Source organism: Blennius ocellaris, assembly GCF_963422515.1.
Source record: "Blennius ocellaris genome assembly, chromosome: 2".
Lineage (NCBI taxonomy): Eukaryota > Metazoa > Chordata > Actinopteri > Blenniiformes > Blenniidae > Blennius > Blennius ocellaris.
Window position 1 is genome coordinate 18,962,780 of NC_137651.1, and position 16,945 is coordinate 18,979,724.

General features: G+C 43.2%; 1 protein-coding gene across 2 annotated transcripts in view; it reads right to left on the reverse strand.

Annotated features, from left to right (window-relative positions):
• numbl (NUMB like endocytic adaptor protein) overlaps window positions 1-16,945 on the reverse strand; it is a 66,405-nt gene that overhangs the window by 24,319 nt on the left and 25,141 nt on the right. The window contains exon 1 of one of the 2 annotated variants that reach the window (XM_080505034.1): window positions 8,714-8,848. The exons of the other annotated variant lie outside the window; for it this stretch is intronic. Within the exon in view, the coding sequence (XP_080361160.1) occupies window positions 8,714-8,754 (41 nt within the window). The 5' untranslated portion in view covers window positions 8,755-8,848. Of the gene's footprint in view, window positions 1-8,713; window positions 8,849-16,945 lie in introns of those variants that run through there. 2 annotated transcript variants of the gene reach the window in all.

Consider the following 16,945-nt stretch of genomic DNA (forward strand, 5'->3'; position numbering starts at 1 on the left):
TCCACCAGAAGCGGAGTCTCTCAGTCTGGACCGTTGTTCTCATGCAGGGTTAAGAACCAGATCAAGGAGAAAAACATACTCACACATCATGTCTGCTTGATAAACCAAAACCCAGAGTACACTGAAAATACAGGTGAAAACAAGTTGGTCGTCCCCGTCTCGATAGGCAGCACGGTGTGAAATGAAGCAGCCTGGTCGTAAACACTCTTTCGATGGAGAGACACTCCAGGGTGGAGACATAACCAAGCGTGCAAGGGGCCTTGCATGGCTGTGACCTCACCCTGCACAACAAGAACCATCTGCACGATGGGAAAGAGGCGAAGGGCAGACAGTCGGGGTGAGCTGGCGGGAAGGCCAGGATGCAAAGCGCGAAAATAAATCTATAAATCAACTGTGCAAATAAAGTCCTGCTCTGGTCATAAAGCCACACAAAAACTCATAAGTACTTGAGTGCAGTCTACACAAACAGGAGGCCAAAAAACACAGTTGTTCCACGTCCAGAATTCCAGTTAGCGACCATCTGGAATGTATTGCTGCGGAGGAGGTGGCAAAAAGGAGCACTTGTGCTCACGTGATGTTATGTCGCAGATATTTAAATGTTGTTCACCTGGGTTGACCTCCCTTCATCACTTATCCATATTCTTCATCGTCTCTGCGGTCATCCCTCCAGATCTTAACGGCAGCTGCACCAGCGGGTTTGAATATGAGGGAATGGGTTTCACAGGGAATAAACTTGGTGTGAAACGCATGCCTACGCAGACAGGCTAATAGAATTTGGTAAAAAATGTGCACCTTGTGCTTCAGCTGGTAGAACATTGGGTGTTATTTGCAGTGTGGGTGTGATTATTATTATTATTTTTTTTTAATACAAGCAATATCCATGTTTTACCCTTTCACTGTGTGTGTGTGTGTGTGTGTGTGTGTGTGCGTGCGTGCGTGCGTGCGTGCGTGCGTGTAAGCTGCATGTGTAAGCTGTACGTGTGTCCAGCTGCACTTGGTGCCTGCCAGATGTGAGTCTGATTGATATATCTGGCCCATTGCCTTTCTTTCACACACATGTACCTAAACACACACACCATATATGCACACACACACTGAATGCCCCTCCCCGATCCAGATGTTCCATGTTTAACAGCAGCTCAGAGGTTTTTTGGCAAAACGGGACACGCTCCTCCCTCACACGTCTTCACAACCATATGCTCACTAAACACACTGGAGACGAAGCAGGCGGAGGAGGAGGGCGGGTGAGAAAGGGGTGATGCTGCACACACACACACACACACAATGAGTCACTGCCACCTAACATTACGGTAAGTCATCTGTCTGCAGTGCCAGAGAAACAAGGAGTGAGCAGTGAGGGATGGACTGTTTGTCCAAGTGTGTGCACTTGTAAGCGTGTGTGTTTGCTGTGATGGAGGCGTGGGTGGGGTGGTGGGTGAGTGTGGGAGTGTGGCGGGGGGGTGGGTGTGGGGGCGTTTCTTCGCTTAGTCGTCACTAATCCCGTCAATTTATGTGAACACAGTGTTCAGGAAATTTCAATGTTTTTGGCTGTGCCGCTGAAAAGATGATGTGATTTGCCAAAGTTTTCAGTGTGACTCAGTAAATTTAAAGTCAGAGTGGAAGAAACACACCAGAGTTTTGCTCTCCCACAGCTACACCAAGTTCAATGTCTTTATTGCACTGCGCCGGGATGAAAGCATAGAATAATACTGTATGTGATATTTCTCGCAAAACACTATAATAAACATAAAGAGCTTTATTTTGGACTATTGGAGTAACAAAATACAACAAAGATGCACGGTAGCGTGCACACGCACACACACCTCCAACTTAAACTGACCCATTTCTTGGGCCCTGCAGACTTTGGATGACACCAAATGACCCACATAAGGACACACGCACGCACGCACGCACGCACGCACGCACGCACGCACACACACACACACACACACACACACACACACACACACACACACACACACACACACACACACACACACACACACACACACACACACACACACACACACACACACACACACACACACACACACACACACACACTTTTCCTCATCATCCTGAAATCACTGCCAGACTTCCTCTTTCAAAGACCGAGAGAGCGACAGGTGGTCTGTGTTTTTCTGTACACGAGTGTATGATTGAAAAATATGAAGGAGGGAGCCAGCGAAGACAAAGCAGTACATTTGTGTTTAGACTGCAGTCTGACCCGGGAGAGGATAGCCTTATTCATTGGAGTAGTCTGTGAGTGTATGTACACGCACGCACGTGCGTGCCTGTGTGTGTGTGTGTGTGTGTGTGTGTGTGTGTGTGTGTGTGTGTGTGTGTGTGTGTGTGTGTGTGTGTGTGTGTGTGTGTGTGTGTGTGTGTGTGTGTGTGTGTGTGTGTGTGTGTGTGTGTGTGCATGAGACAAATGAGAAAGATGCATCAATTGAGGCCAGCGTCTCCACCTGAAAACTCTCAATCTAAAGCACTTTTATTGGAAGAAATCAACTCATAAATAAACATAACTCTGAATACATAACTTCAACATTGCATTTATTTCTGTGGAGAACTCGTACACGAGAGCAACGATCATCACCAACTACAAAAATCGCATTTCAACTACAATTGTAGCTCAAACAAAATTAGGATATCATTGAAAAGTGAAACAACATGAACCTGAAATGCTGTTACAGAACCTGGTGAAGGTCAACTTGTTCATAACAAAGACAACAAATCAGCCCCGTTGTCATCATTTCCTAACTCACCGGTCTGATCAGAGCTGAGAAACGAGCATAAATGTCGAAACGACTGAGCTGACGTTTCCTGCGACTCCATGCACAAACATACAAAACAGGCTAATACGCAGCATAAACGGCCCGAGGTGCTGCAGCCAGAGTGAGCGCAGACAAAAAAGCAGAGGTTCTCTGTGAGAATACGGATGAATGCTGTATATAGTCCGCTGTGTGGGCGATTCATGAAGCGTGCATTTCTGCAAGTGAGGAGGCAAAAAATTATCGGACCGCGTCAGAAATGGACGGCCTCTGTTCATAAGAGTGACGGACGGCGGCAGCTGAGGAATCTATTGTGTGTACCTCCCACACACACACACACACACACACACACACACACACACACACACACACACACACACACACACACACACACACACACACACACACACACACACACACACACACACACACACACACACACACACACACACACACACACACACACACACCTTAGTTTGCTCTATAAACAAGATTCCCACTGTAAAACATTCAAATGATCGTATATCTCCGTCAATAAAATTCAGGCCTGTTCCACAATCCGTGGTAGTTTTTATGTGATGCTCATCTCCACTGCTCAAAACATATCACACGGGACATTAATTCACCCTTGAATAATTTTCCTTGCTCTAAAATGCATTTGTTTATTATAAAGCGTCAGACCTGTACCGCAATAAATTCACTATCATCAGCAAAATAATACATCGGAAATGTAATTCGTTGAAACTCTTCAGTATGGAAGTGACAACAAAACCCACTTTCAATGTATTTGACTCAGGAAAGGGTCTCCAGATGTGAACAAATCTGCAGTAGTTTCTCAAATTATCAATTTTTCTGTTTCTTTAATCTTAACAGACAAGCTTGGCTCTGAATTTCACTCTTGGTAAAAAATGGTTAAAAATGACTGACCTTAACATTTCCAGAATATAGCAAACGTGTTCTATGATCAGAGGTCACACCAAGTTATTATAATATTTGTAAATGAAGAGTAACAAACTAAATCATCCTTGATACTGTCAGATGGCATTTGGCTTTTGAGATTCATCCTTCTACCACAGGCGTGTCATTTATTGATGTCTCCGGTCACACCGTGTTCAAAATGTGAGGCTATTAGTTCAGTTATTGAGGCTGAAATCCAGAGAAAAAGAAATACTCATCGAGAACTACAACACTGTAAGATAGATGAATTACAAGGACGGCGAGAGAGAGCGTGTGTGTGTGTGTGTAGTGAGTCACCCCGTCAACATGTTTAACAAACATGTCAATGAGACTGACTTTCACTGGGACACACACACACACATGCACGCGCACGCACGCACACGCACGCACACACACGCACACACATTCTGTTCTTCTTCTGACCCTCCAATGCAACAAGGTCTTTGAGAGAGTTTTTTTTTTTTTTTTCTGGGCGAGATGAAAGATTACAGGAAGCTGCAAATATATAATTACAGTAAGCACGCACACAGGTGTGCGTGTGTGTGTGTGTGGTCATCTTGCATAATCAGATTAGAGGCCCTGGCAGCGGGAATTCTTGCAGTCAAAGGGTGACTGGATCATGGTGGTGATGATCACATACATGAGAGTGATTCAACCTTCTAACCAACATTGGCTCCTTCAATAACATTCACTGAATAAAATCACACTTGAGGACAAGTCACTTGTGCTGATCTACTGTTTCAACCACCACTGAAATGACCCCATGTATTCATAGAGAGATAGAGAGACATACAGATATAGAGATAGATAGATGGATAGATAGACAGAATGTATATTACTTATGGCTAAGGGGTGGGATTTGATCAATTGTAGTTCTTCCCACTCCTTTTCGGACATTCAACTTGATTTTTCGACATTTGTCCAGATCAAGAAGTGTGGATTGTGGTTCTTCCATACTTGATTGAAGTCTGGTTATTTCCAGTGGATTCATACCTGAGCCCATATCTAAGAAACACTGTTTCTTTGAGACATGCATGAATTTCACTGTGCTTAAGAGAGTCGAAAATGTTCCGTTTTCCAGTAAGAATTTACTACTTTGACAGCACCTCAGATGTATCGTTATTTTTGACTTGGAAGTCAAAGCTCTTCCACTTCCTACTCGTGCTGACTAATTCCTGCAGTCCGATGTTTGCTCTCTAAACCATCACCTTACCAATTTATCCGTTTATTCGTTTTAGAGTCATAGTCAGGGAAGAGTGGTATGTGTTGAGTAATGTGAAACCCAAAAAAACAAAAATGATGCAAGTCTGTTGTCGGAGAGTCACACATTTTTCCATGTTTTGGTGAAAACAGCTGTTGGGTGTGGCTGTAAATGGAGAGAACATTTTCAACCAGGACAACTCTGTCGGGGATTAGCTGAACTCTCGCTCTGAAGGTTAAGATCGTACACCACAATGGAGCTCTTTCTGTGATCTGTCTTTTTATACATCTCGGAAAGTCAAAACAGACTTTTTAACACAACAATCAGTGTGTAGATGCCAAGGTCATGGAAAGAATTAGGCAATTGCACTAATTACAGATCTACATGTACTTGGCCCAAAACTCTAAATAATTAACTATAATGAACATAAATCCAGAGGTTTGATCAATGCCAACAGATGAACTGTGAGTCTGCAATCCCTTTGTAGTCAAAGAGTGAACTTTACTGCAACTTGGACAACTTACAAACTCAAAGAGAGCCACTTTAAAGGAAATGAACTGTCGGTACTGTGAAGATGGATGAGTCTGGGACGCAGCCCACACTTTCAAAGTTGACTCTGTCGTGGCTGAGTGAGTTTTACTGGTATCCACATTTGTCTCTCACATTTGTGTGGACAGAATATGCAATGCACATGTGCAAACATATTTCATAATGAACAAGCAGAGAAGACACACGTTTCCTCTCTCCGTGCTTTACTGACCCGAGGCACATAACACTGACATCAGTTCAATTCAGAGCAGTACACTTAATAGAAAAGAGAACGTAAATAACAGCGACGATAGTGCGCCAACAAAAGTGAAGTAACATGTAGGGGAACGATTGGATGAGGAGGTCAGTCCCTGCAAAGCTGGGAGTCTGAGAAAACATCCTGCAATTAACTTTATCTGCTTCCCCAAGTCTGCCCGGCAAATAGGATTTAGCAGGGAAACTCTGAATTACATTGCATCAGCTTTCGCAGAGGAACAGAGAAGCCCTGGAGATGCAGGGATTCGGGCTTGTGCGCACGCACCGTCACCCAGACGCTGGGGAACGCACACACATACCCACGCACATACCCACGCACATATGTACGCGCACACACGTTATCTTCTTCCTCAGGGTAATCACAGTGCTGTGTCACCGTCCGTCTTGCCACTGCTTCAGTTCCCATCCACCCAAGTTAAGCCTGGACAAGATCGCGCGTGCGTGCGTGCGTGCGCGTGTGAGCGTGCGTGCGAGCGTGTGTGTGCGTGCGCAGGATGACTCGCTTTCACCGTCTTCCATCAGAAAAAAGATGTTCACTGTTGGCGACACAAACTGCATGCACTTGTGCACAAAAGCCCGTTTCTGCACGTGTTTGTACCTGTGGTTGTCTGCTAGTGTGTGCAAGACTGAATGAGTTCCAAGATGCAAAAGAGAGGCAGATTAACATAACAATATCCAAATCCCCCTCTGCCCTTGGAACAGCAGGCTGAAGCAGCAGGCTCGCCTTACTAGCACTAGTCACTGTGTGTATCTACGAGCACCGTCGTATTCATGTTTATCAAAGCGTGTTCGAGTTTGCACGTCTGCGAGTTCCTGTGACTGTGACCAAAAGAGTGTGATCGTTTGTGCGGGTGGAAGCTAATCTGAACGCCGTGCAGCCAGGCGTGAAGTAGAGCAGTCTCGTCGATACGCTCCAGCGTTGTATTGTTGTGCCGTGTTCCCACTTCGCACGTCCCACCTATCAGCACTCGACCAGAGCCCACAGGACAGCTTATCGTCTGCACTGCACTTATGATGTTGCGGCACCGGGTGCACAATGCACGCTCACCCCTGAGGACAGAGATGAAGTTTGTAAAATGGACAGATTTGAGGAATAAGCTCGGTCTGAAGCCAGAGTCAAAACGTCAATAGACGAAGTGACACCACTGACGAGTTGAACCCAGTTCTGCTCCCCACAAATGTTCCTGAAGCCGAGGATCTTTTTGTTGCTGTTGTAATGTCTTTGCGTTTTGACAACTCCACCCTTGGGCTGGAATTGTGCAGATTTTTGCATCAGACTCCAGTGTCAGAGAAAAATGTAGATGGCTACAATCGCTGAATTTCCCAAACCAACAATGATGTAAACATCCTTGCTTTAGGTTTGAAGTTCTTTGTGCATTGCAGTGAAAAATACTACATTTATAACAAAAATTACCATTATCTTGTACTAATAATTATGCTAGTATGCTATTTGAGGCCTAAATGCTAGAATAGAGTGCCTTTGTTCAGGTGGTTCTGGTCATCTGTTTCGTATCGGACATTAAAACAAAACATTCAATATTAAACGGTATGATACAGTCAAGGCCACAGATCACTCTGAAAAACCAATGATCTTCCACAGAATATTTTCACAGATGAACTGATGGGACATCTTTTCAAGACATCATTTCCCAAATTGATCTATTGTGTAAAGTTCAGCTTATTATCAGAGGGTTTGGACAAGACCTGGACGAAAACAGTTTGAAATCGAAAGTCTGGCACTCTGAGGATGCGTCATTCTTCTTTGTACGGCACTTGTCCAAGGACCAGCGCTTGAACATTGCACTTGGATATCTTTGCTTGATAAATAGTAAAATGTTTCTTGCTCTCTTGAGACTTTTTTTTTAGACAACCAAGTTCGGGATGAAAGGACCAGGAAGGGCCATGGACTCCAATAGTCCAACCCTAACATCAGTATTGTTGAAACATTCTTAATTTTCATGTTTTTAATGCTTCTTGTTTACGCTAACTTGTCAAAGTTAAGTATATTTTCTCAACATATTTTACTTTTATCCTTACATTCAGTCTAATCGCTCTCTTCCTTCAACTATTTTGACTCTCCCCAGCCAGACTTTTAGTTTCCCACACCCGCCTCTCATCTTCACCCTCCTGTTGAGCCTCTTGTCCTGCTGTTCTCCATTTGTCCTCATTTCACTCATCGCACAGGTCTTTGTCTCCTGCAGCATTCTCACTCGTCCGCTTCATTCATTTTCTATTATGCACAAGAGAGCTGGCCTCCTCAATTATCCAATCGAGACGGCGAGGAAACGCCGGGAGCGAGAAACCCAGTGGAGGAAGTGCCACATTCAACAGGGACTATTAAAGCAAAGCAAACCAGTGTACTGACCACTGAACCCAGAAAAAGGATTGGAAACAGTCTTATGCACGTGTGTCCACCCAAAACACACGAAGGCAGGAACACTGTGCAAGAAAGAAAAAAAAGTTGGGCGTTTGTATCAATTTAGCAGTTTAATCTCTTCCATATGGGCACGAGGGCTAATGCATCTGCTAAGGCTATTAGCCGCTATGAGCTCCGTGGATACAGGTTGGACGAGACCTATTATCAGTGTGGCAGAGACTGAAAATACCACCACAGCCAATCACGCCACAAGAAAAGATGCCACTGTGGTGAAATCTTTTCGGTGACCTCCACAGAGCTTGCAGATTTCTCCCATGCTGAAAACAGGGTCAACTTGATGGGCAGAAAACGGGGTGAGGCTGAGGAATACAGCCCAAGGTGCTGACTGCTACAGTAACAGTCGACCTAGTTTGCAGCAAAAACGCAGCCAGGTGCACGATCACACTTGCATGTGGGAAAATACATATTAAAAGGCATGTGGGTAGGGAACCTTCCGAATAGGAACGTGCATGCTGGACATCTGCAGCTTGTTTTCGCATAAACAGACAAAACAATAACCCCCCCCCTCCATGATTCTAAGATTCTAAGTGTCTGACTCACCTGAGTTCGATGGCCTCCCCCATCTCGCCCCAAGAACTCATCTCACTCAACAACCTCAGCAGATGAGAGAAGATGCAAGGCTGAGACGCTGAGAGCAAGAATTCCCTCAGACTAGCGGCCACGGCAATAACAGCTCCAGATAGAGATGAGAGGAGCGAGAAAGCATGTGATGATACTGTGCTCGGAGTGAGGGACACAGACAGGAGAGAGGGAGGGCGAGAGAGAGAGAGAGAGACAGAGAGACAGAGAGAGAGAGAGAGAGAGAGAGAGAGAGAGAGAGAGAGAGAGAGAGAGAGAGAGAGAGACAGAGAGAGAGAGAGAGAGAACCACACCTCTTCTTAAGGGATTAACTTAGAAAAAGGAGCCCTGATACATTCTGAAACACACACAGACACACAGGGATGCACCCAAACACAGTCAAACTGCCCACGACGGAGCACAGAGCCGTGTCTGGTGCACACGCACACACAACCCAATACAGTGCGCACACATATTCAAGCACAGCTGCTCTAAAAATATAGACAAATCAATGTTTGACGCACTAAATCCTGGGACTGAGGGAAGAAGGGAGTGGGAGGGGAGAGAGCGAGAGAGATAGAGAAAAGGGGAGGGGTGATTAAGCGAGTCATGGCGGGTGGTGACACAGTTTTCTTTTTGCTCTCCATCTGCTGTGGGTGCACTGGTCAAGAGTGCACTGGGGGAGAGGGCGAGAGCTGGAGCTGGAGCCCCGGGGACAGACACTGGAAGGTGGAACCGGAGGGAATGAGGCCATGCTGTGGAGGATGTGGTTACCCTGAGAATTCTGACTCATTCAGGTTTTGTGTGTGTGTGTGTGTGTGTGTGTGTGTGTGTGTGTGTGTGTGTGTGTGTGTGTGTGTGTGTGTGTGTGTGTGTGTGTGTGTGTGTGTGTGTGTGTGTGTGTGTGTGTGTGTGTGTGTGTGTGTGTGTGTGTGTGTGTGTGTGCGTGTGTGTGTGTCCACCGGTGATAATGCACCAAGGGAAAGCCGTGCTCTTCCAGGACTGGATGTTAAAGGGAAACCCACAGATATGCAGCAGACAGACGTGCTAGGATAAAGTGTGTATGCCACACTTAAACAAACTGCATCATGATTTAGGTCTTGGAAGTTCATTTTCCAGATCGTCTATATGAGTGGTTCTCTCTGGCTTCAGGACCCCGCGCCACCCTGCAATAACTTCAATTACACCGAATCACAATAAGGCGCAATTTGAACCTGTGATTCTGGAATAGCATCAAATACAAGTGCATGCAAGAAAAATGTAACATGTTTAATGAAATATCCTGAAAATGGCACTGCAGAGAGAGAAATGGTCCCTTTTGTGGTCAATTAGCTGCAGCTAAAATGCTTTACTTCAGCAATTTCAGCCTCTTTTTCTTTTACAGACACAACTGAGATTTCATGTACCAATAGGAAAGAAAACTGATCTTTCCTGAGATGTTTTAGAGTATAGGTCTAAAATGCCACTTCAGTTTTGAGCCGTTAAAATGTTCAAGTGTCAAAACCTCCCTGCACACAACAAAGGAATCATTGCCCTTGATTCAATAAAATCCATATTTCATATTCATACTGTTGTACCTGTGTTTCAATATGCTGGATTAGCATATGTAAACAAGTTTACTCACTAAAATTACCATCTACCTACTGTTAGGGAGTGTGAAAGTACGATTAACATTTTCATTGTTTATTTGTTTTGTTTTTTTAAATGCTCCAGCGACCAAACCACTCCTCTCGATGGAAAAAACTAAACAAAAAACATTTGCCATTTCCAGCTCAATGTGGAGACGAGGTGTCCAAGCAAGAACCGCCCTGCGCAGTAATTCACTTTCCCCTATTACCGTCACAGTAAATCACATTTCTTAGTTTCAAAAGGTTTGTAGGTCACGCTGGGAAGCCCCGATTTATACTCTATATCAGTCAGGCGATATATACAAAGCTGTATATCACGTACGGAGCAGCCGTTGTATCAAAGTGATTCACACAGACTGCCATCATCACAATGCATTGCATGGCTACCCAAATATTAAAATACGCACATCAAATATAGACATTTTCCACAGGGGTGAAAAAGTTGCAAAGTGGTTGATTTACTATAAAAGTAACCACTACTTTAGATCAAAATAAACTAACTTGGCTGCCTTAAAAGGTTGAGTTTGAAATGGAGAAATGGAGAAAAGATTAGTTGCAGGGACATACAACGTATTGAAGTTCAAGGGCCACATACTGTACAGCCCAATCTCATCTTGAGTGGGCTGGACTAATAAAACTGTGCCACAATATCTTATAAACTTTAACTTTTCTTTGTTGGGGCTCAGATTGTATGTGATGAAAATGTCCATGTCTATAGTTTTAATGACAATCGTCTGGTGCAAAATACCTTGAATTATCCCAAAAACAACACAATAGTTATAAACAGCTATTTAAACATTCAAAAGCTAAAAACTGTGTTGGTTGAACTGATTTTTTAAAAACAAAAAGGGGGGGGTGTCACTAAAACCTCAAATCTTTTTCACAGGGTAAATTAGTTCATTGGGTTAGGGTTAGGGTTAGGGTTACATGTGGATGAACATTTTCTATTAAATAAGGACAAACTAATTTTGTTGTCAGAGTTAAGATGAATGGTCCAAACTGACACATTGGAGATACGGATACAGGAACAAAAGCAGGTAAGTGTGTTTTGGGTTAGATGGTGAGTGTATCATTTGTGAAGAGACAAAAACAACACAATGCTGCTACAACAAAAGATGTTGTTGACCAGGATGTCGAATAGGGAGGATGACCGTCACTGATCATTATCTATGTCCTGATTCAAAATACACATTTAATATTTATTACAAGAGTTAAAGGACTGCAGCTGGGTGCAAAGATCCAGCTAGGTAGAGCGTAAAACAAGCTTAAGTTTTGAAAGACTGACAAAAAGAATACAAAAAATACCCTGGGGTTTGTAAAAGGAATCACGCAACACGACTGCTAATGCTGGGTAGCAGGGCAAAAAAATGCTGATCGCAATGAACCTTCACTGGAATTGAGAGTAGCATTGAAATTATCAGTAGAATAACAGATTTAACAAAGGATAAAACTATGCAGTAACTCCTGACTAAATAATATGGAAAGTATTTCAGAGTTGAGCAGATAAGTCTACAGATTCACGGATCTGTTTCCCTGTCAGAAATTATATTTCCTCATCACATTCTGTGAAACAACACAACCTGAACAGCAAAACAAAAATCTGTCGTTTTAGCTCAGTGCCATTTTCAGTCACATGAGTTAGGATTGAACTATTTCAGGTACAGATGTGAGAGTCAAGCACACTTTTTTTTTGTAAAGTCCACTGGAAAATGATCCAGTAACATCTGGTGTTTCTTCCACAGTAATTTCTTCCACAACCTGTGCGTCTTCATGTACAGCAGGGTCGATATGAGCCGATGCCAGCTGAACGTGTTCTCAAGGACCAACCTTGCGGCTAACAGGGAGAGACAGAAATCCCACACGTACACATACAAAGGTGATCCACCAAACACGCATGTTATCGGATCATAGGAAGATGCTGGACTTCACCGGGATTATCTGATCGCGAGGTGAGTGCAAAAAAACCACGACACCTTCCTCTTTCCGCACAACTCGAATAAAAAGCAGGATTTGAAATCGATCGCCGGTAAAATGTGACCAGAATCTGGACGCTCCGGGGGCAAACGGAGAAGCTGAGACAGTTCGTGTTTCCACGTTATCTCTTTGACTTCTCACACACTCTCAGGCTTTCGTGATACCAGTTCATCCCATAAGCTGTTTGCCCTCCAACACCCCTGAGCCAGACCTTCGACCGCGGAGGACGAAAACGGGAGGGATCAAAACATCCTCCAGTGCTCCAGCTTTGTTCACGTGTTGGTTTCAAGTTCGCAACACCTTTTTTTTTTTTTTTTTTTTTTTTTTTAACAAAGTCAACACTTTATTGCCTCATGCTTATTGTCAGTTGTTTTCATGGGACGGCCTGCTGGGATGCGAGAGACTGAACCCCGACAGGACCAACGTCTTTGTGATACGGCGTCCTCATGAGCTCTGATGGGGAAACTTGTCTCGGCGTTTATCGAGTTAGAAGAGAACACAAAATACATTTGTACAAACCCCGTGCAACTCATACCAAAGTCTGCACAGCACCCTAAACATTCTGATCTAATCCAGACATCCCAAAGCATCACAAACCGAAGCATCAACGGCTCTGATGACAACAGAAACGCACAACGACTGCAGCTTTAATGGATTATACCTCACGGATTTAGGCAGCAAGTAACACCAACAACAATATTTTGATATGAGGTTTGCGTAGGAGAGAAAAGATGCAAGACAAAAGCCATTACATGTGTTGAAGGCTAGAATTACCATAACAAAATTACCATCAAATCCCTGAATATCTGTTGACATTATCAGTTCACACATATTAACATTTTGCAATGACTCTTGAGGAACATGAAAATGGAAATCGTTTACTGACATAATTCCATGGAAAACACACATATCTAAGACAAATGTACATTGCATAAAGAAACACAAATCAACTACACAAGTAGACCTTTCTATGATCAGGCAGGAGAGATCAGTATATATTCAGTACATAGAAAAACAGATATAATGTATGTTTTCAAAGATAACCATGCAGAAAAGTGGGACCACAGTATGATACTGGTTTTTGAACTTTTGCCTTTTAACCTGATAGTAATTATGGTTGCTGCAAACACTTGAGGCAAATGTGACTTTTTATGCAGTATTTAGATAAATGGCTCACATGTGAGCTCAGTGACATCAACATCTGGCCACTCATGTGTGATCTTTGTGTTAGAATATGTGCAACATTTGTAAAGTACTCCCCAGAAGGCGCTCAGGAGAAATTACAGTAATGAATGCGAGACAGGTGGATGGACATAATCTAAAGAAAATCCAGCAGCATTCAGCCTCCAGTCTACAGCTGCTGTTCTTGTACAGACAGTAAAAATCCCACGGCCTCCTGTTAGGCCCTCCCCTAAAAAAACAAAGCAAAACACTTGTACAGCTGTAGAGCTGCACGGAGGAGAAATGCAGCACAGAAATGTATAACACCAAAATACCTTTGCAGCAAACCAACCGAAATACAGAAACCACACTGTCACTAATTCAGTCCTTTCCTGCAGTTGTTGTTATCGTCAAAAAGCCACTCCAGCACTTCCCTCTTGTGCATTTTGCTTGTGTAGGATGAGGTGAACTCGGTTAGTCTAATAATTGAGGCCACATTCTTTGCTGCTCTTATTCTGTGACTCGCCTGCAAGCTTTAGCATTAACAAACTCTCTGGCTCGTGACTCTGGTCCCTCACAATGTGTTCAAGCTCGCAGGTATGTTTATAACCCAGCATGCTATATTATCATTTTATGTTCCCCTAATGAAACAATTTTTTTGTTGTTGTTTTTTTTAACAGAATTACCAGTTGTGGATCGCTTTCTCATTTAGTGTTGAAACACATAGTTCATGGACTGCCGTCATTTGTTTAAAAAAAATGATCAAAATACATTTTTTAATAAATTTTTCTGAACATATGACTTTAACTGAAATAGTCCAATACACTTCATTGACATCGTTACGTCCACATCTCATTCAATCATGATGTAATAATGTGCGACGTCAAATCTACTTCATCTTTCTCGTAATTCTCTGAACATTGGTTTGCAACTTCATTTCTTTGTATTATTTGTCACACTGAACCATGTTTCCATGGTTTTTTTTATTACAGTCTCTGATGTATCAGGGTAAAAAAAAAAAAACCACGAGCAATAAAGGTGAGCTTAAATATTTGCTCTTTATTCTAAAGACCATTTGGTTCAAACACTATTGAGATGTCCTCTTCCTCTTCCTCCTCCTCTCTCTGCATATCACTCCTCCAGAGTGAGGAGGAGGGCTGCAAGAAATAAAAAGGATCTAAAAATAAGAAGAGGGAGTGAAAGACAAAGCAAGGGATGAAGACAAAGAGGAGAGAAATATTAAATAATAACAGGAAAGTACAGAAGATGTTATCGCTCTGGTGCTGAACAGTATCATAACTCTTTAACGGGTGTGTGTCTGTGCATCTGCTTGTGTATATCCGTCTGTGGTGCGGTCAATAACATAAGCCTATTAAAACTGCCGCGCGTGTTATGAAACATGATGATCTCAAACAGGTGGTAAGAGACACTCCAGCACGTGATACCAGTGAGCGTTTTCCACCAGTTCCAGCCTAAACGTGGAGAAAAAAATGGAATTGAGCTGTCGGCGTGTGTGTGTGTGTGTGTGTGTGTGTGTGTGTGTGTGTGTGTGTGTGTGTGTGTGTGTGTGTGTGTGTGTGTGTGTGTGTGTGTGTGTGTGTGTGTGTGTGTGTGTGTGTGTGTGTGTGAGCATGTCAAATCTGAGACTCTGTGGTTTTACAAACGCCACGGCTCAGCGACTCTGGAAGAGCTTGTTATTGTAACCAACACTGACACGGGCCGACGAATTCTCAATAATCGATCTCAACAAATATGAAATGTTTGTGTTCAACAGAAGCAAAATCCTGCCTGTACTAAGCAATACCATACTTACTGTAACCTCAACTGGAGTATGTAGTTATATGCTACCAGTCAAAAGTTTTAGAACACCTCAGTTTTTCCAGCTTTTTGATACTCTAATAAGAAAGCATGGGGGGGAAAAAAATCATAGAATCAATTTATAAACCAAAATGCATTCTAAAGTTTTGACTCATCAATATAGCCACCGTCAACAGATATAACAGCTGAACACACTCTCGGTCTTCTTTCAACAATGGAAATCAAATATTCTTCAGAAAGTTCCTCCCAACTATTTTGCTGAAGTTGCCATACATGTGTGGCCACTCGTAGGTTGCTTGGCTTCCACTCCTCTGCTCAATCCATCCCAAAGCAGCTCGATGGGGTTTAAGTGTACAGTGTGAGCTTCACTCCAGGTTTTTTTAACTCATGGAACTGTGGCTGGACTCTAGTTTGGACTTGTGCTTTGGGTCATTATCTTAATGTGCAGGATGAACCCCTGACTATCTGGGCCCACGCCAGAGAGTGTTGCATGGCGCTGCAGAATGCGCTGGGAGTGGTTTTGGTTCAGGGTGTCTCTCACTCTGTACAAGTCACCGATCCTGGATACCGAAAAACAGACCCAGACCGTCACAGAACCGTGCATGCAGCTCCAAGTCGTCTCTTCACAAAGTGAAACTGGTTTACTCGTCTACTTCGCTGAGCTTGAAGCTGCCGTCCTCTGAGTCACTTATCACGCAAGCTGTTAACTGTCAGAAACTTGTCTTCTGGTTCTTTTTTGGATTTGGGCCTGCCAGGTCTATTTCTGCTAGTTTGTTTCCGACTGCCTTTTGATAGTGAAGGAAACTCTACTTTCTTTGGATATTCTCTGTAGGAAAGACTTACATTTTTAATTCTTATGATGGTATGTCTCTCTTCCATTGTTAATTGCCATTTCCTCACCATTTTTACAGCAACACACTACTTTCCACAGTACCATTTTGTTGTTGATGCTTACAAGGGTTTTGTAGTTCAGTCAGGAAATGACTTAGCACTTCACTTATTGTAAATGAGAAAAATAGCAAAGTAGATATAACACCATTACTTGTGGCAGGAATGCAATTTATCGGATTATCATTATGAAATTGTTAACTTATTTATTACTTTTCTTTCCGATATAGTATGTCCCAACATGTCCGCATATCGAGAGTTTAAAAATGTCCTCTCACTTCTTCTAGTGATTATCTTTAGAAAGTTTTTATTTTCAAGAACCGCTGACAGATAATAAAGCATCATCAGCGAAAAGAAAAATGGGTGTAACTTCAGCTGAACACAATGAATGGATCAGTCGTCAGACCGACCCACACAGTGCCGACAGCTCAGCTGATGTGTCAGAGCAACACGACACGCTGGTCCGCTGTATACCGTAAAGGAACAGATGGGCAATCTTGAAATGGATTTACTCTACACGTCTTCTTGGAAGATTTTCACGACTGTAGCTCAGTCTTGTGTTACGTCATCACCTCAGAGACTTTTGCCGGAACAAACACAAGTCTTTCAATCATCTGCTGAGAAATAATGCTGAAAATATTTTGATTATCCAATCAGCTCTGTCAGGGAATTTGCCGACGTCCCATATTTCTCCCCTTCAGAATCTGTAAAACTGCATCCAACTAAAAGGACTTGTCTGACAGTG